Source organism: Zootoca vivipara, chromosome 10 (assembly GCF_965207765.1).
Source record: "Zootoca vivipara chromosome 10, rZooViv2.hap1.1, whole genome shotgun sequence".
NCBI lineage: Eukaryota > Metazoa > Chordata > Lepidosauria > Squamata > Lacertidae > Zootoca > Zootoca vivipara.
The window spans coordinates 12103386-12128244 of record NC_142593.1 but is presented as its reverse complement, the minus strand read 5'-3'; the positions used below and the strand labels follow the sequence as shown (position 1 = coordinate 12128244).

The window sequence follows — 24859 nt, the reverse complement described above, 5'->3', positions numbered from 1 at the left end:
TGTGGGGTGGGGCTTCCCTGCTTCCCCTCAATATTTTATTCAAGTTTGCACCCTTGTGAAAATAATAATAATAATAATAATAATAATAATAATAATAATAATAATAATTTATTTGTAACCTGGGTTGCCCCAGCCACTCTGGGGCAATATGTATCCTCGCTCCTGGCACATCTCCAAGCCAGGAGGCTTTTTCTGCAACACTGGGATTAAAAGATGTCCTCTCTGAATATGGACAGCGCTCTCCCCGTTGTCATTCTCAGATTTAATTTTAGGAGCAAGTTCTTAAAAGCATTAAACTGCTTGCTGGTGCTGATGGGAACTGTAGTTCAGTGCCAAAGGTTCTGCAGGGCCAAAGGTTCCCCACACCTGTAAATCTAAATTGGGGTTTCCTGAACGTGGGTCTCCCATCAGTTTTTGAATGGCAACTGCCTTCATTCCCATCTAGCAGGACCAGTGGTCAGGCGTGATGTAGTCCAAAAGCAGCTGGAGAACCCCAGCTAAATGGTCTCTGTTTACTATTTTATACAGCAGTGTGCCTAGGAGCAGGCATTTTATTCTAGCTGGGTATCTTTTTTAGGTTGTACACGCAAACGATGCCCCTGCAGATAGGGGCATCTCCTCTAAGAAAGGTGTGTGTGTTGGCTCCAGGGAAGGAAAGCATCTTTGCTTGTGTTCAGCCAAACTTTGTGAATGTTGCAAGATGGCATGGCCAGTCAAGCTATGCTTGGGCTATCAATAGGGCTCAGGGAAGCAGTTTAGGGCCTTCGCTGTTGTGGAGCTTGCATGCATATGTTACTGACTGTTTCCTGCTATATGGGGCAAACTGGATTTGGATGGCTTTGGGTTCCCACCCCATAGATCCCATCAAGATATCAGAAGGTGTCATTAAATATTGCAGTTATAAGGGTTATTTAGGCATGAGCACCATTGAATTCTGAGAAAACATACAGGTTCTGTTTATAAGTTTCCCTTACAAATGTGTGGGGTAAATGTGCATAATCTTGGTTATCATTCAGTGGGTGTCTGTCTATGAACGCTCTGCTGAATTAATTCCCAGTTATCCAACATTGGCTTATTTTTTTGCTTTAGGTAAACATAAGTCTTATTGTTTTTTAATTAATTTTTATTTCCTGGCTTTTTAATTATTTGTATTTATATTTTTTAACCTAATAAGCCACTCTGAAATCAGTTTTGATGAAGGACATTATGTTTTAAATGAATAGGCTTCTGTTTGTTTATAGCACATGATTTATAGTTCTAAATAATGCTAGGGGGTGGAAACAGCATGCAGATTAACCTTTTGGCCTATGCTTCTAAGGGAGTGGTATGTACTTATTCTGTTCAAACCCATTGACCTGATGCTTGTTGAAGCAATCTTCCCAGAGTTTCGTGGAGACTGTTGAACTCTTTGAAGATCCTGTGTGTCTACAACATGTCCCCATAATGCAGCTCTAATGGGAGAGTAAATATCTTAAGTAAGAAAGACACACTGTGTATGGAGAGATAGCTAAGTGTATAGAACACTTGTTCTGAGCTATACCAGTTGCATCCTGGGCACATGCCATTTGACCGTGGCCTGCTATAAAGTTGCCTATTAGGAAATGTAAGAACTTGTTTGGCAGCCAGCAGTTCCATACCATCAACAAGTGGAGAAAGAATGGACCACTGTCTGCAACAGCAACCTTCTTGGGAGAAGGTATTCTCTTTTGCTAGTGCCCGGAATTTCCATGTTCAGTGCAGAGGAGGGGACTTCCTAACCTTTGCAGGCTTGTTTATAAGGCTGCGTTATTGGATCCAAGAGAATAAATTCAGCTTTTGTCCATTTTTTTCTTCTAAAACCTTGTGATTGGGCAGTGCTGGGCTTCCTAAGCACGCGGCTGGCGCTGTGGGTTAAACCACAGAGCCTAGGGCTTGCCGATTGGAAGGTCGGCGGTTCGAATCTCCGCGACGGGGTAAGCTCCCGTTGCTCGGTCCCAGCTCCAGCCAACCTAGCAGTTCGAAAGCACGTCAAAGTGCAAGTAGATAAATAGGTACCGCTACAGCAGTGTTCTCGGAGCCACCAACATAAGTCTGACCAAACTGCGGGAGGCACTGGAAGACAGGAGTGCCTGGCGTGCTCTGGTCCATGGGGTCACGAAGAGTTGGACGTGACTAAACGACTAAACAACGACAGCGGGAAGGTAAACGGCGTTTCTGTGTGCTGCTCTGGTTCGCCAGAAGCGGCTTTGTCATGCTGGCCACATGACCTGGAAGCTGTATGCTGTCTCCCTCGGCCAATAATGCAAGATGAGCGCTGCAACCCCAGAGTCGGTCACGACTGGACCTAATGGTCAGGGGTCCCTTTACCTTTACCTTTAGGCTTCCTAAACGTTTCAGTCGCATTACGAGTTTGGATAAAACAGCAAAAAGTGGTGAATTTAACATGTACACTTTTAAACAGATGGCAAACTTAGATAAATGATTAATGTGCAACCGGTATTTTTGTTTACTTTCCAGGCTCCAACTTACCATCTTATTTTGGAAGGTATTCTAATCCTATGGATAATCAGACTTCTCTTCTCCAAGACGTACAAGCTTCAGGAGCGATCTGACCTCACACCTAAGGTTTGATATTCCAAAATAGTCTCAATATGCTCTGACAAAAATAATCGTCAATATGATTAATAGCTATAATGCTTGAAGTAAGCACTTCAGTCTAATCATAGTTTTTTTATTTTAAAAAACATGTTTTTACTAAAGATTTTCTTGGGTTACAAAAGTACATACATTGCCTCTATTTTCAGATCATAAAGTCCCTTTTACATATCAGTTATATTCAATGTGAGACTTTTAATGTACTGTATACAGTATAAGATTGGGGGAGAAGAGAGGTGCCACGAAGAGAGAATGGGGGAAGGGAGGGAAGAGGGGGCTGAGTCTAATCATAGTTGTATATACAAGTGTGATTGTTTTTCCTAAAGTCTCACAAAAAACCCCTGCTTGATTATGGACTGCGTTAATTCGTATTACTAATGACTTGGCTCTAGAGAAGTATGTTTGCATAAGCAGGGAGGTTTTGGCTGACAGACACACTATGTGGGTGCTGTTTAGGACACCCACAGCCCATGTTTTTCTCTGGCTCCAAGCCTGTTTAATAAGTTGTGGTATTTAGGGGTGCTGTTTTGAAGAGTGATGTTGGTTTCAGTGTAGCAAAAAAAAAAGTTCCTGTGACAATTACTCTTTGAAAGTGGTGCTTTGTGCTTGCCTTGGCAAGTTCTGTTGATCAGCTGATTGGCAGCACTTCTGTACCCAGGGCTTTGGAAGACCTAAAAGTCTGTTGATTGGTGGCACTTGTGAAGCCCAGTGCACATTACATCCCAAAACCTAACAATCAACTGATCAGCTTTAGGAGTACGCAGGTTGATTTCAAGCCATTATGTCATTGTGATGCAAGGTGATAGTCATGGCTGAGCCATGTTGGGTTGCAGAACAGGAGGGGATATAATGACAAGGCTGGCTGGATCCAGTTCCCCACCTGATTCCAAAGTTATTCTGAAAGGTGGTTGCCCAGTTTCATAATGTGTGTCATACAGCAGTTTTCCACAGGAGAACAGATATGATGGCTGAAAAATGCTCTACCTTTTCTTTACTGATCCGGACGACTAGTTTCTTCACAGCTGTCATTCATAGCGAAGTGGAGATGTAGCTTGCTTTTATTTTAAAATATGCTTAGTTCACTTTTCCAAGGGTCAAGGCAGCTAGCAACATCAAAAAGTATCAGCCTCCCGAAGCAGATCATAATCTCTACAAAAAGGAATAGTTTCACTATATGCAGCTCCCTTCAGCGGATTATTAGTTGGTAAAGCAAATATATTTGGAGCAGAGCCTGACCCGTGGAGTAGAGCTAACACAGAGTCTCACAGGAAATGAGGCAGTCTTGGAGGGCCAGTCTATGATGGCTTTTAAAGAGTGGCTAACCTCTCGATCAGGCACATCCAACTCTCTAGAGCACAGGTGCCCAAACTTTTTCCAAAGAGGGCCATATTTGATGAAGTGAACATGCGTGAGGGCCGACCAAAGTTGTTGAGCTTTTTTAAGGGTTGAAATTGTTCTGTTTCAATCCTTGCCATGGGGGCTGGGTGAAATCGACTGGCAAGCCGGATTAGGCCCCCAAAACGGACTTTGGACATGCCTGCTCTAGGGGCTGCGATTTACTCCCAGTAAAATAACACTGGAAGTGATCTACCCATTGTCATTGCCAGAGTTGTAGAGCTTTTGGGGGGATAGAGTGACCAGAGTTGTTGAGCTTTCTTTGGGTGGGGGAGGGGGGATGGACCAGTGTTGTTGATATTTTTTTAGGGGGGAATGTTTTAATTTGATATTACTTAAGTCCGCAGCAATCGCTACTTACAACACTCAAAACGTCAACACATGACATGATAGCTCTCGCAGCTGCTGCGGCAATTGAACACAGCGCCAGGGGACCGCACACAGGACACAACAGAGGAATACACCAAGGGCGGCAGACGGGGGAATATTCCATTCCCCTTTGTTTCATATACAATCCTGCAATCGACCACGATCAGCCGGAGATCTACCTGTCGATTGTGGTCGACCGGTTTTATATGTCTGCTCTAGATGTTTTTGGACTCCAACTCACAACAACTCCCTGTTAGCATGGCAAAGGATGATGGGAGTTGTAGTTCAGCAACATCTAGAGGCCCCACCCTTCGAAGTAGATGCTACAATGGTTTGGTCCATGCAGCTCTTTTGGAATTTATGGACATCTAGTTGATAGGATTTCTGATTAGTTCAGATCTAGTGCCTGGTCATATTTTGTTATTTTTTGCCACTTGTTTATTATTATTATTTATTTTGTGCACATCAGATTCCTTTATGTTGTTTAACAAAATGCATATAAATTACAGTCAAACCTCGGATCCCAAATGCCTCCGTTTTGGAACAATTCGGCTCCTGAACGTTGAAAACCCGGAAGTAAATGCGCCCGTTTTCAAACGTTTTTTTGGAAGCTGAACATTCAACGCGGCTTCCACTTGAGTGCAGGAAACTTCTGCAGCAAATCGGAAGCCGCGCCTTGGTTGTTGAATATTTTGTAAGCCAAACGGGTTTCTGGAATGGATTACGTTCGACAACCAAGGTTTGACTGTATGCTTGGTTATAAGAAAACTTCCAAGCAGTTTGCAAAAATATAACCTAAAACAATCCTCAATAAACAGTTCAAAATAGGTATTTTAAAACATTCAAAAGGTTATTAAAATCAGCAGTAGATAAAAATATAAAACACACATAAGTTCTACATGCCAGGAGAGGCTTGCCTAAACAAAAATGTTTTCAGCGGGTGTTGGAAAAAGTATAACAAAGGCACCTGCCTGGTGTCAGTAGGCGGGGAGTTCTGAAGTGGGGGTGTTGCCACACTAAAATACGAATTTTTTACAAGTGTGGAGCAAATATTAAGTGCCCATAGGCCAAAGCAGCCAATTGGACATATATGGAGTAAAGTGGTCCTGTAAGTAAACTGATTCCAAGCTGTTAAGGGCTTAATATACTAAAAGTAGCAACTTGAACTTGGCTCGGTAGCCTATGGGTAACCAGTACAGAAATCTGAGTGGGCAAGATCTCCCTCCTGTCAGGGATGCAGGTGGCGCTGTGGTCTAAACCAGTGTTTCCCAACCTTGGGTCTCCAGCTGTTTTTGGACTACGACTCCCATCATCCCTAGCTAGCAAGACCAGTGGCCAGGGATGATGGGAATTGTAGTCTGAAAACAGCTGGAGACCAAAGGTTGGGAAACACTGGCCTAAACCCCTGAGTCTCTTGGGCTTGCCAATCATAAGGCCAGCAGTTTGAATCCGTGTGACAAGGTGAGCTCCTGTTGCTTTGTCCCAGCTCCTGCCAACCTAGCAGTTCGAAAGCAGTGTGGGTGAGGAACCTGTGGCCAAATGTTGATGGTGGCGCTGTGGTCTAAACCACTGAGCCTCTTGGGCTTGCTGATCGGAAGGTCAGCGGTTTGAATCCACAATGGGGTCAGTTCCCGTTGCTCTGTCCCAGTTTCTGCCAACGTAGCAGTTCGAAAGCACGCCAGTGCAAGTAGATCAAAAGGTACTGCTGTGGCGGGAAGGTGAGCAACGTTTCCGTGTGCTCTGACATTCATCCCGGTGTCTCGTTGCACCAGAAGCAGTTTAGTTATGCTGGCCACATGACCCAGAAAGCTGTCTGTGGACAAACGCCGGCTCCCTCGGCCTGAAAAGCGAGATGAGCGCCGCGACCTGTAGTCGATTTCAACTGGACTTAACCATCTGGGGGTCCTTAACTTTTACCTTTTTAACTGTCAGCCACCATGCCACAGTATTCTGCCCCACCTGCATCTTCCTGCTGCAAAGGATGCCTCTCATAGAGGAAGGAATGATCCAGTCTTGATATCACCAAAGCCTGAAGTGAAGCTGTCCCAGTTCAGGCACGATTTTAGCTTTCACACCAGTCACAGCTGATAAAAGGAATTCTAGCCACTGAAACGTCTTGGGCCACCTGTGTCAGAGTTGGATCCAGAAGCACCCCTAAACAGCCTGCCTGCTCCTTCAGGGGGAGTACAGACCCACCCAGGCCAGGCACTTGACCAATTTCTCAGACCCAAGTACCACTCACCCATAGTGTGTTGCCAGGATTCAAGTTCTGTTTACTTTCCCTCATTCATCCCACCACTGTATCCAGGCAGTACGTCGCCCTGAGGCCTTTTGGCATAAAAACACTGAATAAATAAAGATGATAATAAAACCAATATTCAGGTGGGTGAACTTGCTTGGTGCATCTGTACAGAGAAGTCTATTAATTTCATAATGATCCCTTTAATGTCTATATTGCTCTTGCAAAGACATGTTGTCAGCATAATCAAGTGTTTTCCCAACGCAAACAAATATGTGGCAATAGTTACAGTGCCAATTGGCATGCATAGAACATAAAAGAAATACAGGTGAAACTCGGAAAATCAGAATATCGTCGAAAAGTGCATTTATTTCAGTAATGCAACTTATTATTTTTTAATTTTCTTTTAATTTTTACAAATGCTTTCTTTTGGAAATTCCACAGTAATAAAATAGTTACAATAATACAAAAATAAACAAATATAAACATCGCTATTACATTTCATTAATTACATTCCATTTATAATTGACCTGCCTAATGACAAATAATTACAATTACAACAAATAAAGGCTTGACATATCTTGCTTTGCATGTCATGCATCTATCTTATATATTGGTTTCACCTTTTAAGTTGTGTTACTGAAATAAATGCACTTTTCGACGATATTCTAATTTTCTGAGTTTCACCTGTATGTGGATTAGAAAATGGGAAGCATATTAATATGAATGAATTATACTTTTGTGTCCATTTAGCTTGCCAGACATGTGTGTAAAATCCAACTGCTTAGATAAAAAAATATCTTCCTGATTTTCTCAATAAAATTATTAACAACCAATATTTGGGCTTCTTTCTGTTTTAGGAAAAGGAAGAATTGATTGAAGAATGGCAACCAGAACCACTTGTTCCTCCTGTATCCAAAGACCATCCAGCTCTCAACTACAATGTTGTTTCAGGGTAATCCTAGAATAAATCAACTTCATGTTTGACTAAACAGCCCTATCCCTTGCAAGCTTACTTGAAAGTCAGTCCTCCTGACTTCAAAGGTGCTTGCTTCATAGTCTGTATGCTTAATAAATATTGCAGCTTTGATTACTTTCAGGGGAAATCGTGATTTGTTCTCTTGCAAACTTTGAGAACCAGGTTATAGAATGGATTGAACTTTCAGCTTGCAACAAAATTTTGTAAAAAAACCAACAAAACCCTCATGTCCGCATGAGGATGCTTGGTCTCTGGTTCACTTAGTTAGCATTCAGCTGCTTAATTGATATTAGAGACTTGCTGTTGACTTTTCAGAAATGTTATTGTGAAAGCTTGTCATCAAATCTAAACTTTTTTAAGCTGAGGAGATTTCAGTGGTTAAGAAATGGTTGCTGGCTTCTGGGCGCCTCTGAGAGTGAAGGCAGACCACTGTATTAGCAGTACCAAAGTGATCTCTCTGGGATGCAAGCCTGGGCAGTGTGTATGGGGGCCCTTGGCTGCCCAGATGACAAGACCACCCTCTCGGCCTCGCTATTGTGGTCCAAAGGAAAGGAAAGGAAAGGAAAGGAAAAGAATATGTTTGGCACCAGCTTGGCTGCAGGAGTTGCCGGAAGGAGGCAGTAAGAGCCTGACAGTAGGAGCTGTTCGGCAGTGGAATTTGCTGCCAAGGAGTGTGGTGGAGTCTCCTTCTTTGGAGGTCTTGACAGCCATCTGTCAGGAATGCTTTGATGGTGTTGGCAGGGGGGTTGGACTGGATGGCCCTTGTGGTCTCTTCCAACTCTATGATTCTGTGATTCTAAGGTTCCATCCAACCATCTTGGGGACTCCACTCTGGATTTGTGTCGGGTTTACTCCTTCGCCTTTTCTTCTCCCAAAGATATCCTGCAGGCAGCAGAGGTTTAGGATCAGAGTTTTCCTTCCCAGGTTGATGAGCCCCATCTGCCCCTCACTTCCCTCTACAGCACGTGCAGAAACTGCCTTCTTGACCATTGGAATTCACTGTTTATTGGTCTTGTCCACTCAGTTTGCTGGAGCCTGTTTTCACATGCAGGGGAAGTCCCTAACTCACTAAGGGTTTGAAGCCCATTGGCTACTCTCACCTGGTTTAGCTGGCCAGTCAAAGCCATTCCCAGGGTGTTGCTGCTGCAACATGCTGACAGCTTCTAGGAGCCACAGGTGAGATCTGAGCACAGTTTGGGCGCCAAATGTGGACAAACTACCCCAGAAGGAGCCTAACATGTCTCTCACCGCTCCTCCCCTAACACCCCATACAACCCGGTTAAGAAGCAAAACCTATAATAGTTGGAATGTTAATGTTGACCCCAAAGTAAGTTATCCTAAAACTAGTACCTGTAGTTGGACATAAAGATTTGTTTTCTACCTTGCATGTCCTGCCATAGTAGTTCAGTAATAATAATAAAAACAAGTACAGTCGTACCTCGGGTTACGAACACCTCGGTTTGCAAACAGTTCGGGTTACGAACTGCGCAAACCCGGAAGTGTTTTCGCCGCGCTTTGCGCGTGCGCAGAAGCGCCGCGCGCGTGTGGCGCTTATGCACAAAGCGCAAAAATCACGCTTTGCGCATGCGCAAAATGGCGCTGCGCATCGCGTTCGGGTTACGAACTATTCGGGTTACGATCTGCGATCCGGAACGGATCGCGTTCGTAACCTGAGGTATTACTGTAGATAGATATTTGATCATTGAGGAAAGGTAAGAAACCTCTTTATTTTAGCTCTGTTGAAAGCAAAGCGATCTTTAACTAGGGCAGTTTTAATTTCTGATTGTCATAAGGTAGTTCTATGTTTCTCAAGATCCCTCTTAAATTTTTCTCTCCACTGCATGTTCCAAAGATTCAGAAAGTTCTTGAAAGTACTTAGTGTCTGAAAATGCCAAAATGTGAGATGAGCACCACAACCTCATAGTTGGCTTTGACTGGACTTAACCATCCAGGGGTCCTTTACCTTACCTTCAAAGGCATGGTTTCATCAACAGGAATGCAGCTATTTGAAATGTGATATAAATACTAAAAAAGGAATCCCCATACCAGAAAGATTGAACAGTTTCCACCATTGCAATATGTATTTTCAAATTAGTTGTGTTTCCAGTGTTGTGCAGAATTTTTAAAAGCTCTGTTCTCTTACCATGTGCCTGAAATGAAGTTAGGATTAATAGTAAGCTAAGGAAAGTTTGATTTTCTTTTCTTTTCAGGCCTCCAATTCATAACATTGTCGTGAATGGCAAGGAATGCATAAACTTTGCGTCATTTAATTTTCTTGGGCTTTTGGATAATGAAAGGGTCAAGGTAAGTGCCTGCACTGTTGCTCACCTGTAGGTATTGGCTCAGGTGTAACAATCCTGCCTTAATAATTACGATTTATTAAGCATCATGTCCCCGTGCTACACTTTGCATACCAGATTCAGTTAGTGCTGTTTACTTTAAGCCATAGTTTAAAGATGCCCAAAGGGGCAACTGCAGTTTAATCTTGAACTCAGCACCACAGTTTTATAATACTGCTGTTCATATTGTGCTTGAAAAGTCTACATGAGAATCCTAGGCAAAATCTCCATTTTAGGTGCTGAGCCCCTGGCAACAGACCTGCTTGGATTTAGAGATCTAAATAAATATAGTATGCCTTCAAACCCTTGTCTGGCATCTTGCTTGTAGGGCACCTATGTTGCATTCATCTGTACTCTCTGGGGCATGAAAGTGCCAATACTAACACTGTTGAATGTCCCAAGGAATAGCTATTGAATGTCCCAAGGGACAGCTCACTAGCAGGGGTCAGCAACCTAAGGCCCATGGGCCACAAGTGGCCCATGGGGGTTGTTTAACCGGCCCATGGACCCACTGCTGCCCGCTCGGGAACTCCCGCCACCTGCTCAGTTGGCTCCCTTGCACCGCGCTAAGCAGGGTGTGGAGCAGAGCAGGGACCGCCTTCTGCGATGCTGGCCGGCTTCCCATTGGCTGCAGGAAGCTCCTGCAACCAATGGGAAGCTGTGCACATCACCTCCGCGCCGAAAGGACTGCCAGAAATAGCGTGTGCACGTGCGCACTCCGGCCCACCGCAGCATCTGCGGGACCGTGAACCGGCCCAAGCCACAAAAACTTTGCCGGCCCCTGCTCAGTAACATGAGATTTTTAATCTCAGGGTCATGGGTTTGAGCCCCTTGTTGGGCCAAAAGATTCCTGCAGTGCAGGGAGTTGGACTAGATGGTTCTCATCAGTGTTAGGAACTGGGATACAAAAGCTAGGAGCCACATTGCTTCTGGGACTGGAATTGTAGGTGCAAAAACAGAATGTCCAAATGCCACTTTTTTATTTATATAGGGATGTCTTTTTTAAAGACACTAAAAGTTTTCTGTTTTAAAAACCAGATTTTGGCATACATTTAATCCAGGCAGGTTTAATAACAAGAGAGAAATAATAGCTTTGGAGGGATTTTTTAAATACAGCTATGTAGGTGTTATAGCTACCTGGCAAGAGCAACAGAGGGGAATCACATAATGAGGACTCTGTCATTTCCAACAGTAAGCAGCCTACCCACCAATTTCCCTACAGAAATATTTGTGGAAGAGAGCCTGCTAGGGGAGATGCAAGTGATTCCTTGCAAACAGTGAGCTGGGGGGAGATGATACAACAGGAAGCACAAAACCGCTGATGCTTCCTGGTGCCTTTGCAGGTCCTCTTTGAAGGCAGTCTGATATCCCTAGCCACATTATAAAGGGACATTATATTATCACACAAGCATTGCTGTCTATGACTTTGTTAAAGTGCCCAATACAGCAAACAAAAGAATTTTGTAAGAAGTAGGTGCAGATAGAGCCTTGAGAAAACATTTTGGAGAGGGGTTCAAGTCAGGTCAGTTAAGAAAGGTGGGTGTTTTAAACTTTATCTTTTTATTTAAAATAAACAAAAATAATCCAGTAAAAACAAAAATGTAACCTGTTTGTTTGTTTTTTAAATCCAAGTGTCCTGACAGCACTCTGAGATCATCAGTTAATAATGTTTTATACAAATTGGTATAAAACACCTGATTTTCCCAGCAGCATGGCAGGGGGTGGGGGTGGAGAGAGAGACAGTCTTTTGCTGCTGCTCTGCAGGGCAAATCAGGTGTTTTGCGGGGTAGAGCGATAGCAAAAGGCATGTCTTTTGCTGCCACTGCACCCTGCAGACTAGCGGGCTGCGGCCAGGCCAGGGAGGAGATACTTCGGCACAATAGAGGCTTCCAACATCTCGGTCCAGTTGCAAAAGGTGGGTTGCCAGTGGCAAAATGCAACTGGAACAATAGGCATATCCAACGCCAGTCCACATGGTCCCTTCCAACTTTGTGATTCTATGAATACTGTAGAAATCATTTCTTTTCTAACTGTACTTAACAACTCTTCTCCTGTTCTGCTTCTTCAAAGAATGCAGCTCAGAATTCTCTGACAAAATACGGTGTTGGCACCTGTGGCCCAAGGGGATTTTATGGAACCTTTGGTATGTATAACCTGTTTTTTTCCAGTAGAACATTAAAGGTAGCTACCAGTAATTGAATGTTGATGTCACATAAAGGAATTGGGAGATGTGAACCAATGCTAACATATTCCTCATTCAGATGAATTGGCACGTAAGCTTGGTTTTTTTTGCATAGTGACATCAACATGCACACACATGGAGTAATAACAAGAGCACACAATCCAGAGTTTGACATGGGGAGGCGGCAGAAAGCTGAAACTGAGCATAAACAGAAAAGGAGTTTCCATTCAGTTCAGTTGAACATACTACAGCTCAATCCTCCTTCTCTTCTTTGGTGATCACTCTTAGTTTAGTAAGATCATCTTCCATAAACACAGTCTTAACAGTGAGTCCGTAGGTGACTGTGGAGGCCAATTCTGGATCCACACATCCTTCCACAGTGGGGACATATGCTTTCGGGCGGGAGTTGATCATGGTGTGGATTTGCCAAGAGTGCCTTCCTCTTAGCACATTTCTCATCGTGAGTCCCAAGCGTCTTCAAAGCCCATGACCCCTTTAGTCAAGGTCGTTCTCCAATTGGAGCTCTCGCAGGCCAGTGTTTCACAGTTGTCGGTGTTTATGCTACATTTTTTTAAGATTTGCATTGAGTCAGTCTTTAAATCTCTTTTGTTGACCAGCATTACACTTTCCATTTGTAAGTCCGGAATAGAGTGGTTGCTTTGGAAGACAAGATATATAGATATTTATATAGACACACACACACACACACACACACACAATACACATGTCTGCTCACGGAGTTTGAGGGGCTTTACACTCGGGGAAACTAGATACAGAATTGCACCAGTAGCAAATGAGAGCTAAGAGGTTCTGCCAAGGACATCAGAGGAAAAGTGAGTTCACAGGAGGGATTTGAAGGGAAAGAGTAACTGCTGAAAAGTCCACATTTCTGTCTACTTTGGGGGGGGCTGCGGGGGGGGGGCTGCTACTGCTGCTTAAATTTTTTTCCAAGACTGGAATTATCCATATGAGTTTGAGCAGGCCCCCCTAAAAAGTCAGAAGCATCCAGAAGTACACCCATGGTTGCATACTCAGTCTTTTCAGGGAGAGTACTTTTCTGGGCAGTTTTGTACTTTTTGAGTGAAAAGAGAACACTTTTGCATCTTGTGAAAGTGAAGCTACAATACTTAACAAAGTATTATAATTAGGATAAACTAGAGCCCAGTTGGATTGTAATGCCTAAAAGAAGCGAGAGGAATTCTTGCTCAAAATTAAGCAGAATGCTTCTTAATTCTCTAGAGCTATTCATTGTGGCCTACAGATACAGAAACACAACTTTTTAACCATGTCAATACAACATGATCCATACAAAAGCAAGTAAGTTAGTTGGGCATAGATGTACTTATGATGGATGAGACACATGTTCTCCCTGAAAGATTGACATCCAGGAGATACTGCTGGACCCTAGAGCCAGTTCCACATTAGTCTGAGGGGCTGCTCAGATTTCCACTGGCAATCCTAGTCTTTGAATATTCTGTAATGCCATGAGCAAGAAGTAGGAACTGTGAAGCTTTTCGTTAAAGAATTCAGCTATTGCCTTGACATAATTTTTAAAAAGAATTCTTCCCTCTGGCCATTCTCAGACTGCCTCTGGCCACATCAGCTGTCTGGACCTGAAGGCAGACCCATCAGGGCAGGACAGTTGCAACAGCATCCTAAATTCCATCTTTTCCCTCTGCTTCCCTTAAACTTTCCAGATCAGTTCCTGGTTGTTGTTGTTTTCACAGCAACAGCCTTCACACAATCTCCACTTGCAATAGAAGTTGCAACTTTTTCCAGGGTCATGAAACCGTTACAGTTGATTATTTACCGAAGCTTCCATTAGATTCTCCAGTGTATATCAGTTACAGAGTTTTATCTTGTTTGAGGAGAATACATTGCTGGATGATGCCCTAAGCTTGTTTCAAGAATGCTTCTTGGGATACACCCGCATGCATTCACAGCTTCTTTTTGTGGTTATTAAAATGTCATGTAGGGATAATTGGCAGAGCTAAAGCAAAGACTATAAATACTGAGCTTTCCAGAGAGGCCACGAGGGGGCAGTCTGATGTCTGGCCGAAACATCTTGACCGCTTGTGAACAGAGTAATGTAGATGTTGCCAACATACTATATCTGTGTGGTAATCAAGAGGTTTGAATTCAAACCTCAAGCGGAGGGTTTTTGTAATACAAATCCTGCTATGAAACTCCTAGTCTGCATTTAATCACAGTGTGAGGGTGTTTCACATTCCTCTTCTGTCTCTGCACAGCGCTATAGAGAAAGCAATGCAGTGAGCCTAAACGTTTTCCTTTATCTCCCCTATAGTCTGACTTTCTGGTGGGAGTTGCTTAACTTGCTGGTGTTTTTACCTAGAGGATTGGGAATGGCTTCCAGGAAGCCACTTGGGACTGTTCAAGTTTCACAAGGCAAACTGTTCATCTTATCGTCAGCATTTTGGGCGCTGTGGTTCGATAGTTTACCATATGAGAACAATGTCTTCCATGCTTCCTTCTCCTTTTAATCATTTCAGCGGTGGTGCTAGAATTCTCTCTTACTTTCCTTGTTACCAGAAGATTGTGGCGAAACTCTATCCATGACCATAACTGATGTTGTTTTGACTAGATTCCCATCTAGATATCCTGACTTCATAGCTTTAAAGCCATGTGGTTTTCAGTATGGTGAATGACTTCTTACTCTGAAGGTTTGGCTGTTCTTTTCAGTGTATGTGTCATCTTCTCATGCTTCTGCTTGATACCTAGGGCGCATAGGGATACGAGAAGAGAAAGGTTTGTGCCCTGCCCCTTTTCCTTGGCATTTAACAACAGATTCTCTCTTAGGAATGCTGGTCACTAAATTGGGTCCGAACTGCCCCCCTCCCGATGTGACAACGAGAGATTTTGAGCTGAAAAAAAATGGGGAGATAAGGTTCTTTAATCTGACCTGTTACCAGTTCCTCATTATCTCTAATCCTGGCAACTTTATATTGAAAGGAGATGGTCTGAACTAATAGGTTTCATCCTATCAGACTCTCGGGATGCTGTCAGCGGCTCCCGGCTGGTTGCCCAGGAAAGTATAAAGACAAGGGGAAGTTTCTTGCATTCCTTTTTTATTTCAATCTTTACAGAGAGGCTATAGACCCCAGCCTCTTGGATAATGGCATTGTCCCGAGTGACTCTCCAACCCCCGCCTCTCCCACTTCTTCATTCTTCTTTCTCATTGTCTCCTCTATGGGTGCTGCTACATGCCCTCTGTCTTTGAGCTCTTTGCTCTCTGCTTTTAAGGCTCACTGGGTTCTGGGAGATGGAGGGTCTTGAATGCTTTCCCAACTTTTCCCCTCATCTGCCTCTGAGCTGTGACCTCCCGCAAACCCCTGTTGTAAATCTATACTGCCTTCCTCTTCCTCCTCCCTGGAAGGGGCAGGATGGGAAGGCGGTCTCCCCCATTCCTCCTCTGCCCAGTCCCTGACACAGACACAGTGGACACTCTTGAAGGACTCTCATGAGGCTCAGTAAAACTCTCTTCCCCACCACTTGGGCTCGGAGGAATAGATATCCCATTCTTTGCAGTGCTTGCTTGTGCTACCTTAAACCACTTAGAAGCCACAAACAATGAGTTTGCTATCCTTTTTCATATTTGATGGAAGAGGGGTGGGAGAAAGTGGAACTATTAGACTCCATGGCACTCGTTTGTGTACAGTCACCCCGCTTGTGCTGCGCTGGATTGAGCCCCTCCAGCACCCACCCTCCAAAATGAGATGGCTCTTAATTCGCGTTTTTCACCATGGTTGAAATTAAATTTGGGACAATGATTAATTCTTCTTATATGGATGGATATTGCAGGGTTGTGTGTGCAATAAAAGTGAGCCCACCGGCAGCATATGAATCGATGGCTAACTTGACCCAACAACGCCACACACACACACACACACGGCAAACAAAATTCACTGCAGTCAACTGTAGGCGACCATCCATGCCTTGGGCCACCAACTGCTCTCAATGCCAATGAAAACTGATAAAGGAATAGAAAGATAACCTACCCATGTGACGCTGACACAAAAACCTTGCACATATACCATGTAAAACAATGAAAGTTTACTACCTCCCTTCTTCGCCCCCCCTCTCCAACTCTCTTCTCCCCCCCCACCCTTGTATGCAATATGCAATATTAAAGTCTCACTGATCTGCAGAAAGAACTTAAGAATCTAAAAATAGAGGTGAGGTATGCACTTTGGTAACCCCAGGAAATATTCAATAAAAACATTTTAAAAAATAATAATGGATGGATCTATAAAATAATGCTCAGAAAGTGATAGATGTGATTGCTCCTTTCCAAATGAGGGATGTTCAGAAAATAAGGAGTTGGGGAGAGGTAGGAACGTAAGGGATGAGAGAAGGCAAAAAAAATGTGGAAAAATGCAAGATAGGAATAAGTGTTGGGAGAAGAGATTTAACTCCACTGATTGCTTTGTTGGTTTATCGAGCCTGAAAACTGCTTGGGGAATTCCACTTGGAATGCACTGTGTTAATATAGAGCTAAGATAATTACCCCTTAGCTTTCTAAACAAGCCTCTGAAACTTGGCAATGTTGACTCCCTCTGTTTCTAGTTTCCCAACAACAGACACGTTTTGGTATTCGTTTCTGGAATATTTCTGACAGGTATCCGAGTGTGGCTTGCTTACTTTAACTCACAAAACATAAGTGCCCTTTTAAGGTAATGCAGTCAAACACTCAGATGAGTTACTTTGCACCTGGTTGGAATGACAGGATTGTCAGCCTGTGTGTGTGTGTGTGTGTGTGTGTGTGTGTGTGTGTGAAGGAGAAAATAACCTGGGCAAAGTTGAATAGATTTCCATGCTGTTAATGACTTTGCATCTTTGTGTGACTTTTCTAAAACATAAACTACCCTTCTCAAACAGATGTACATCTGGAACTGGAGGAACGACTTGCCAAATTTATGAGGACCGAGGAAGCTATAATATATTCCTATGGATTTGCTACAATTGCCAGTGCTATTCCTGCCTATTCAAAACGAGGAGACATTGTTTTTGTGTACGTAATCTTCACTTTTTCTATATTACAGTGGACCCTCCGGATACGAACTTAATTTGTTCCCGGGGTCCGTTTGCACCTCAACAATTATGTAAATAGAGGCAGTGCATGCACAAGGCACGCAGAGCACTTCTGTGCATGCGGGCGCGGCAAAACCCGGAAGTATACACTTCCGGGTTTGCCGTGGCCATAACCCAAAGATTCCGTATCCAGAGGGATACGTAAGTAGAGGTATGACTGTACATGGGACTTTCTGAAGAGGCTTCTTCAGAACCTCGGTGGTATTTCTGCTCCTGTTTGTAAGGTTGAGGTTCTTCATAGCAAAATCCACTTGTTTCTAGGTACCATATTCCACAAAAGGTAATAATCTTAGAGCCAGTTTACACTCTCTCTGTCAAAAGAGGAATCCGTACCATCCTGGACTGTGTATTCATGAGCAAGGAACATTGCGGTTGATAGCAATTCCTGGAACTGCAGCACTTGGAGGTGGGGGGAGTGCCAATGCAGATGTGGCTATTTCTATCCTGTGACTTGACTTGTTCAACTAATTTTCTTCCTTCAAATCCAAGAATCATAGAATCCATTGTGTGATAGTTAACCCCACCACTTAATAATAGTAATAGTTATAAACAACAATAATTTTATTATTTATACCTGCCTATCTGGCTTAATAACAACAGCAACAACAATATTAATTTTATCATTTATACCCCGCCCAGCCAGCTGGGTTCCCCCAGCTATTCTGGGCGGTCTACAGCACATAAAAAATGGTAAAACATTAGACATTAAAACTTTCCTGATAGAGGGTTGCCTTCGGATGTCTTGTAAAAGTCAGATAGTTGTTTATTTCCTTGACATCTGATGGGAGGGTGTTCCGCAGGGAGGGCGCTACCACTGAGAAGGCCCTCTGCTTGGTTCCCTGTAACTTCACTTTTCGCAGTGAGGGAACCATGGGCCGAGGCCATTTAGGGCTTTAAAGGTCATTGCGGTACCAACACTTTGAATTGTGCTCAGAAATGTATTAGGAGCCAGTGAAAATGCTTTAGGACCTGTGTTATATGGTCTTGGCGGCCACTCCCAGTCACCAGTCTAGCTGCCGCATTCTGGATTAGTTGTAGTTTCCGAGTCACCTTCAAATGTAGCCCCATGTAGAGTGCATTGCAGTAGTCCAAGCGGGAGATAACCAGAGAGAATCAGTTTAAACTAAAACAGAACTTATTCTTCCTGCTTGAACCACTTCAACTCAAACCCTTTTCAAACAAAATGGTCTTGGGGCCCTTAGAAAAGTTGTGCATGTTTGTGGTTTGGTTGTGCCTTCGGGGAAGAGATTTCCAAACTGGGCTAGAGTACAGTTAGGTGGCCAGTGAACATACCCAAGCAGACATTGTGTGCCTTCCTCTACCAGTGGCTTACAGATGCAAAACTGCTTGGAGAAAGAAGCCTATGAGCTGGGCTGTAGATGGAGGCATCTCATATACCTGATAGGGACAATCTCTCCTGTTGTAGTGACACTTTTCCCAGCTGTTGCAATCCGGGAATTGTTGCCAGCCACTGCTGGCAACATCTGTGTACACCCAAGTTAACCATAGATATTTCTCTCAAAGGGAGAACCTACAAGCTCTTAGTGGGTTCTGTGGTCTATTTTAGTGAACATGCATTATGAGCTATCAATCTCAATTGTTTAAAAATGAGATTAACTGGGACAGTTATAAAAGCGCTTTCATAAGCCTTCTCATAGAAAAAAGGCTAGATGTTAGGAAAGTGGTTATGTGCAATTTTTCAGCACCAGTGTAGGATCGCTTATATGATCTTGTCATTTCCAAAGCTGGATCTTAATACCATTTTAAATGCCTGTTAAGGGGTAGTTTTAATCGCTTATGAAATGCTTTCAAAATGACTACTTGGTTTTAACGATCAATTGCTGCTTCAGTATGAACTCTTTAAAAATTGCTAACAGCTGTTGAAACGTTTTGTCAGTATCCCCCATAGGTTACAGCCAAGCAAAGAAATGCACTTGATGAGTGGTTGGAATGAATTTACTTAATGTCGGACAAAAATCTCCTCTAGAGCACTCTTACAGAGCTTGTGCTTGTTATGTGTTAGTTGATACTAACTGAAATCATATATGTGTGTGTGTGTAAATCTCATTGAACTCAATGAGACATTCCCAGATAAATGTGTCTGCAGTGTAAGTAGTCTGATCCCCCCCTTTCCATTCCCACCCCCATGTAACCTATGAACTGAGTGAGTTCAATGGCTAGGAATTACCTAGCCCTGACAGTTTTCTCCTTATTAATATACATACAGTGGTACCTCAGTTTAAGAACAGCCCTGTATACGAACTATTCGGTTTACAAACTCCGCAAAACCAGAAGTAGTGTCCCAGTTTGCGAACTTTACCTCAGTCTAAGAACGGAAGCCAAATGGTTGAACAGCACTGGCGGCGGGAGGCCTCATTAGGGAACGCGCGCCTCGGTTTAAGAACGGTTTCGGTTTAAGAACAGACTAGGTTCGTAAACCGAGGTACCACTGTACTAGCTTCCTTTAAAAAAATTGTTGAAGATGGCAAGCAAACTTTTTAAAGAAATGTAAATCAATGAATAAAAGACATCAAAATAGCCTTTATGTTTAAAATTACAATTAAGAGATTATGAGCAGCGTAGTCAAAAAACTAATTCACGGAGCAATGCCTAAGATGTCTGTGGTCCCCCCTAATGTCTTAGCTGCTCTTCAGAAGACAAGCTCAGTTTGAGCCTTTTGGAAGGATGTAGTTACGGTATCTTGCCATCAGCTCAGAAAATTTTCTGTCCACATTTCAAACCCATGGAGCTAATATCTGGGGTTAGGCAGATTCATATGGGTGGAGATATTTGGTGCTCTGTTCCCAGGCCATATAGGGCTCTAAAGTTCATAAACCATGGAATCCTATCCAAAGCAAATAAAAAATGACTGAAAACAAACAAACAAACCATAAACAGTTCCATCTTCACTAGGTACAAGTTTGTTGCTGGGCTCAATTTGAGGTGATGACTATAGACTTGCAGACTCTATTATCCGGAGTTTGAATTGAGTATAGAAACAAATAGGTAGACAGTTCAGATGATGCAGTATTGCAGTTTTATGCTACAAACTGCTCTCTCCTGTCAGCGCTGGGCCAGAGGGATTCTGGTCTATTTGAAGTCTTTGCTCTGCCTTCAAAGGCAGCCCTAACATAGTGTTACAACGATCAGCTAGAAGTGACTAGGATATGTCCAGGTCTGGTTCCCGAGATAAGGGCACAGCAGCTCCACTAGCCAGATCTGGCAAAAAGCAGCCGTAACCACTTCTGCTATCTGAACATCCTTAAGCAAGGCTTTACCTAAGAGTACTGCCAAGCTGCAAACCAGATTTCTTTTTTTAAGAGGGAGGCCTCTCCCAAACCTCTTCCAGGCTGCCAGAACGTCCAGCTAGCAGCACCTCTGTCTTGTCTGGATTAAGCATCGGTTTGTTCACCTTAATCTGCTCCAGAACTCACCAGTTTAGAACTTCCATTGCATCAAAAGATGAAAATGAAAGCTAGGTTTGATCTGCATATACAGTGGAACCTCGGTTTATGAACACCTCGGTTTACGAATTTTCGGTTTACGAACGCTGCGGACCCAACTGGAATGGATTAATTCACTTTCCATTACTTTCAATGGGAAAGTTCACTTCAGTTTATGAACGCCTCAGTTTAAGTACTCTGCGGACCGTCTGGAACGGATTAATCCACTTTCCATTACTTTCAATGGGAAAATTCGCTTCAGGTTAAGTACAGACTTCTGGAACCAATTGTGTTTGTAAACCGAGGTACCACTGTATTCCGAAGAAAGTGCGTCAATTCTGTCTCCAGGGCAGCTGTCTACCAGCTCCATCTGGTATGCAGGCTGAGACTTTCAATGGGAAAGTTCCCTTCAGTTTATGAACGCTTCAGTTTATGAACAGACTTCCGGAACCAATTGTGTTCATAAACCGAGGTACCACTGTAGATGATCACTAGCCCAAATACCGGGATGATCTTGTCTAGCTGTTTCATGTACATGTTGAGAGACAAGATGAATCAGTGTGACATCCTGTATGTCAAAGCTAATGGAGTGGAGGAGGAATGCCACCACCTGAAACTAACCTTTAGGTAAAGGTAAAGGGACCCCTGACCATTAGGTCCAGTCATGACTGACTCTGGGGTTGTGGCGCTCATCTCGCTTTACTGGCCGAGGGAGCCGGCGTACAGCTTCCAGGTCATGTGGCCAGCATGACTAAGCCGCTTCTGGTGAACCAGAGCAGTGCACGGAAACACTGTTTACCTTCCCGCCTATTTATCTACTTGCACTTTGACGTGCTTTCGAACTGCTAGGTTGGCAGGAGCTAGGACCGAGCAATGGGAGCTCACCCCGTTGCGGGGATTCGAACCGCCAACCTTCTGATCGGCAAGCCCTAGGCTCTATGGTTTAACCCACAGCGCCACCCGCGTCCTTTAAACTAACCTTTAAAGTAGCTCTATATAGCACAATGCCTTCCAGCCAAGTGATCCAGAAGATTACCATAGTTGATGGCAGGGTGGATTTGATTTAAATCAAATCGATTTAAATCACGATTTAAATCAGTAGTCAGTAAGACTTGATTTAAATCTTTTCTTTTCTTTTACAGAAAATCTCATTCTTGCTGGTATAATCTTAATATTTACAACCAGATGAAGGTTTCATTTTTGGAATAATCAATTCTCAGTTATATCAAAAATTACTCTTTTGGTTATACTATTGGAAATACATAGACAGATAATTATGAAATTATGGTGAGGTTTAATAAGTTAACTGTATATTTGGACAAGTTTTCTGCTGTACTTTAATGGAAGGAGAAAAATAATCATTTCCTTAATAACAATTTAAACTACAGTATTTATTTAACTAAAGCAATAACATTGTAGCATATGTATCCATGTTTGTTAACTGATGTGGTTAAACTTTTTTTTTAACACCTTAGACTTTAGCAAACATGAAAAACTTAAAACAAATCCTTATATCCTGATGAATAGCCTTTGGACTATAATGTAACTTAAATAGGAAGCTTATCTTTAGAAAGACTTTTCCTCCAAAAGCATTTTATTTTAAAAATCTGATTTAAATAAAAATTTAAAAAATCTGAATTTTTATTATTAAAAAGAAAATCATTGATTTTTACCCACCCTGGTTGATGGTACCACAACCCTGGGAGGTTTGAAGCCACTCTGAGCCTATCCCTGAGCAAGTAATGATCTGTTATTTAAGGCAGACATATGGTGCGCAGCGTTCAAAATTTGCCAGGCACATTTTACACCTGGCTATTTCAAGTGAAAACGCCTGGATGGCTCCTGGTGGCTCCGCCATCTTGAGTTGTATGCGTGGGGATCCTTGGATCTTGACTGTTTTCACACACTAACACCCCATCCTGTAGAATTCTACCCATTATATGTTATCTGCATAGTCAGAATGAATTTCAGGAACCTAAAGGTCCTGCTGAAAACGGCAACTTTTTGAGCCGCCTGGTCCAAAAATGGCAACTAGGCATCCCATTTTGGTGACTGTAACCCTGGTTTCAGGAGCCATTTGGCAACTAGCTTATATATCAATGAGTTTCTAACACTGATTGGGTTGTTCATTTGTCATGGACAAAGCCAAGAGTATGACTGGCCATGTGCCTGACTGTAATGTTGCCTGAAAGTCAGTAACATTAAATAGAAATTCATTTGAAGAGTTCTCTGAAAGGATCGTGTGATCCCATGCAGCCACCATTGTGTTGATTGAAGTGACACATAGGAAATGTATGGTACTGGTTTTAAGGTGGCTTCTGTGATTTCTAGGCAGCTTGTGAGCCAATTCAGAGTGTAAGTTTTCACCTCTATAAACTGTTATCGATCCCATTCTCCTGCCTTCTTTTACATAGGATCTACCCTTTCAGAGACCTTGTTCTGGGTCAGTTTGCTGTCAGGGATATAGAGGAAGGTCATACAAGAAGGGGGCTTTTAAAAAACAGTCTCTTAAGAGATGCATTCAGCTCTTTTTCTGTTTGGGCTTTAGACAGTACAGTAAAAGGTATTCTTTTTCTTTTTTTAAAAAAAGCTTTATTAGGGCATAAGAAGAAAGCTTACACTCTTTCTGTTGATTTTTACTGTAACCTATATTTTGCTTTTATTCTGGTGTTTGCTTATTGTGTGATGTCTGCTATAGCTATTTTGTGTGTGTGTGTGCTTTTTTTTCTAAAAAATGTTTAGGGGTACTCTCATTTTGACTCAAGAAAATCACTATTTTACAGTTCAAATCGGGGAAAATAAATACAGTAAATGGACAAAAGTACAAAGATTCACAAAATGTTTAGGGGTATGCGTACCCCTGCGTCCTCCCAGAAAAAAAGCACTCTGTGTGTGTGTGTGTGTGTGTGTGTGTGTGTGTGTGTTTCTACCTTGGGGATCTCTCTGATTCATACAGAGGGATAGAAACGTTTTAATAAACAAAATGATGGTAGTAACAATTCCTGTGAACACAGGAAAAACAAAGTTGTTGGCTATTGATTGGGGAAGCTCTCATACACTGCCTGCATCCAAGCATAACAAATTATGGTTATATCATTATGTGAATGAGCCTCAGGCGCATTCATTTTCCTTTCTTTCAGCAGTGAAGAAGATTGGAAGCTTCACATTTTAGTGTTGTAGCGAAACCTAGAGAAGCTGTCATTAATGTTAACTATGGTTTGCTAAAACAGGCAAACCGGGAAACGTTCATGAAGCTGGCTTGTTTCAATAAGCCATAGATAAAAATATCACAGTTAAACTACAATTGGAAATAGAAGCAAAAGCACGTCATCTCCTTATGGCCATTTCAGAGAGAGAAGAATGCAAAAGCCCCATCATGTGATGATATTGCTAATCGAATGCAGTCTTGCTGTCCACTTCTGCAGCTGGAGGTGGTTGAGGCTGCTCATATGGTCAAAAAAGCATATTGTGTAGAAGTTTATGAAAAGTACATTATGGAGGGAAATCAGACTTCAAAAAGGCAGCTCATGCTAAGAGTGAACTGACACAATTCTGTGTATTTACAGTGATGAAGCAGCCTGCTTTGCTATTCAGAAAGGCTTACAGGCATCCAGAAGCAACATTAAGTTTTTTAAACACAATGATATGGTTGACCTTGAGCATCTACTCAAAGAGCAGGAGATTGAAGATCAGAAGGTACAATATTTTTGAACTCATTGATGTGTTGTAGGGTGTAATTTTAAGCTAACATATTTTGATGCCTTCATTGCTCATTATTTATCTTCTAGTCCGCTCTGAAAATGAAGTGTTGTGCATCTTTTGAAGTAGGTTTGGCAGCTGTGTTTCATTTATTCAGATAGCCATGCTTGGGGTCTGCAACTTTCACTTTATTAGCAGAGTTGTAGCAGCGTAGCAAAAAACTCCTTGCCTTGCACGCTTCCTTCACGAAAGTCAAGCCTTGTTTCTAAACGTCCTTCTGAAGTTTAGATAACAGTTCAAACGCAGCTTGTAGCAGCGGAAACTTTCCAGCTTTCAGTGCTCGTGAAATAAATCACTTTCACTCCCTTGTTCATTAAAACAAATAAAATTTATTCAAATTTAAGTTAGCTTCACCCAGGAGTATTTAACTCCATGATGCTGCAGCTCCGACGAACAGCATAACAACAGACA

General features: G+C 42.7%; 1 protein-coding gene across 1 annotated transcript in view; it reads left to right on the top strand.

Moving 5' to 3' along the window:
* SPTLC1 (serine palmitoyltransferase long chain base subunit 1) overlaps window positions 1-24859 on the top strand; it is a 39931-nt gene that overhangs the window by 871 nt on the left and 14201 nt on the right. The window contains exons 2-7 of the mRNA XM_035099854.3: window positions 2497-2604; window positions 7498-7592; window positions 9827-9920; window positions 12026-12098; window positions 17034-17166; window positions 24256-24385. Of these exons, the coding sequence (XP_034955745.1) occupies window positions 2497-2604; window positions 7498-7592; window positions 9827-9920; window positions 12026-12098; window positions 17034-17166; window positions 24256-24385 (633 nt within the window). The remainder of the gene's footprint in view (window positions 1-2496; window positions 2605-7497; window positions 7593-9826; window positions 9921-12025; window positions 12099-17033; window positions 17167-24255; window positions 24386-24859) is intronic.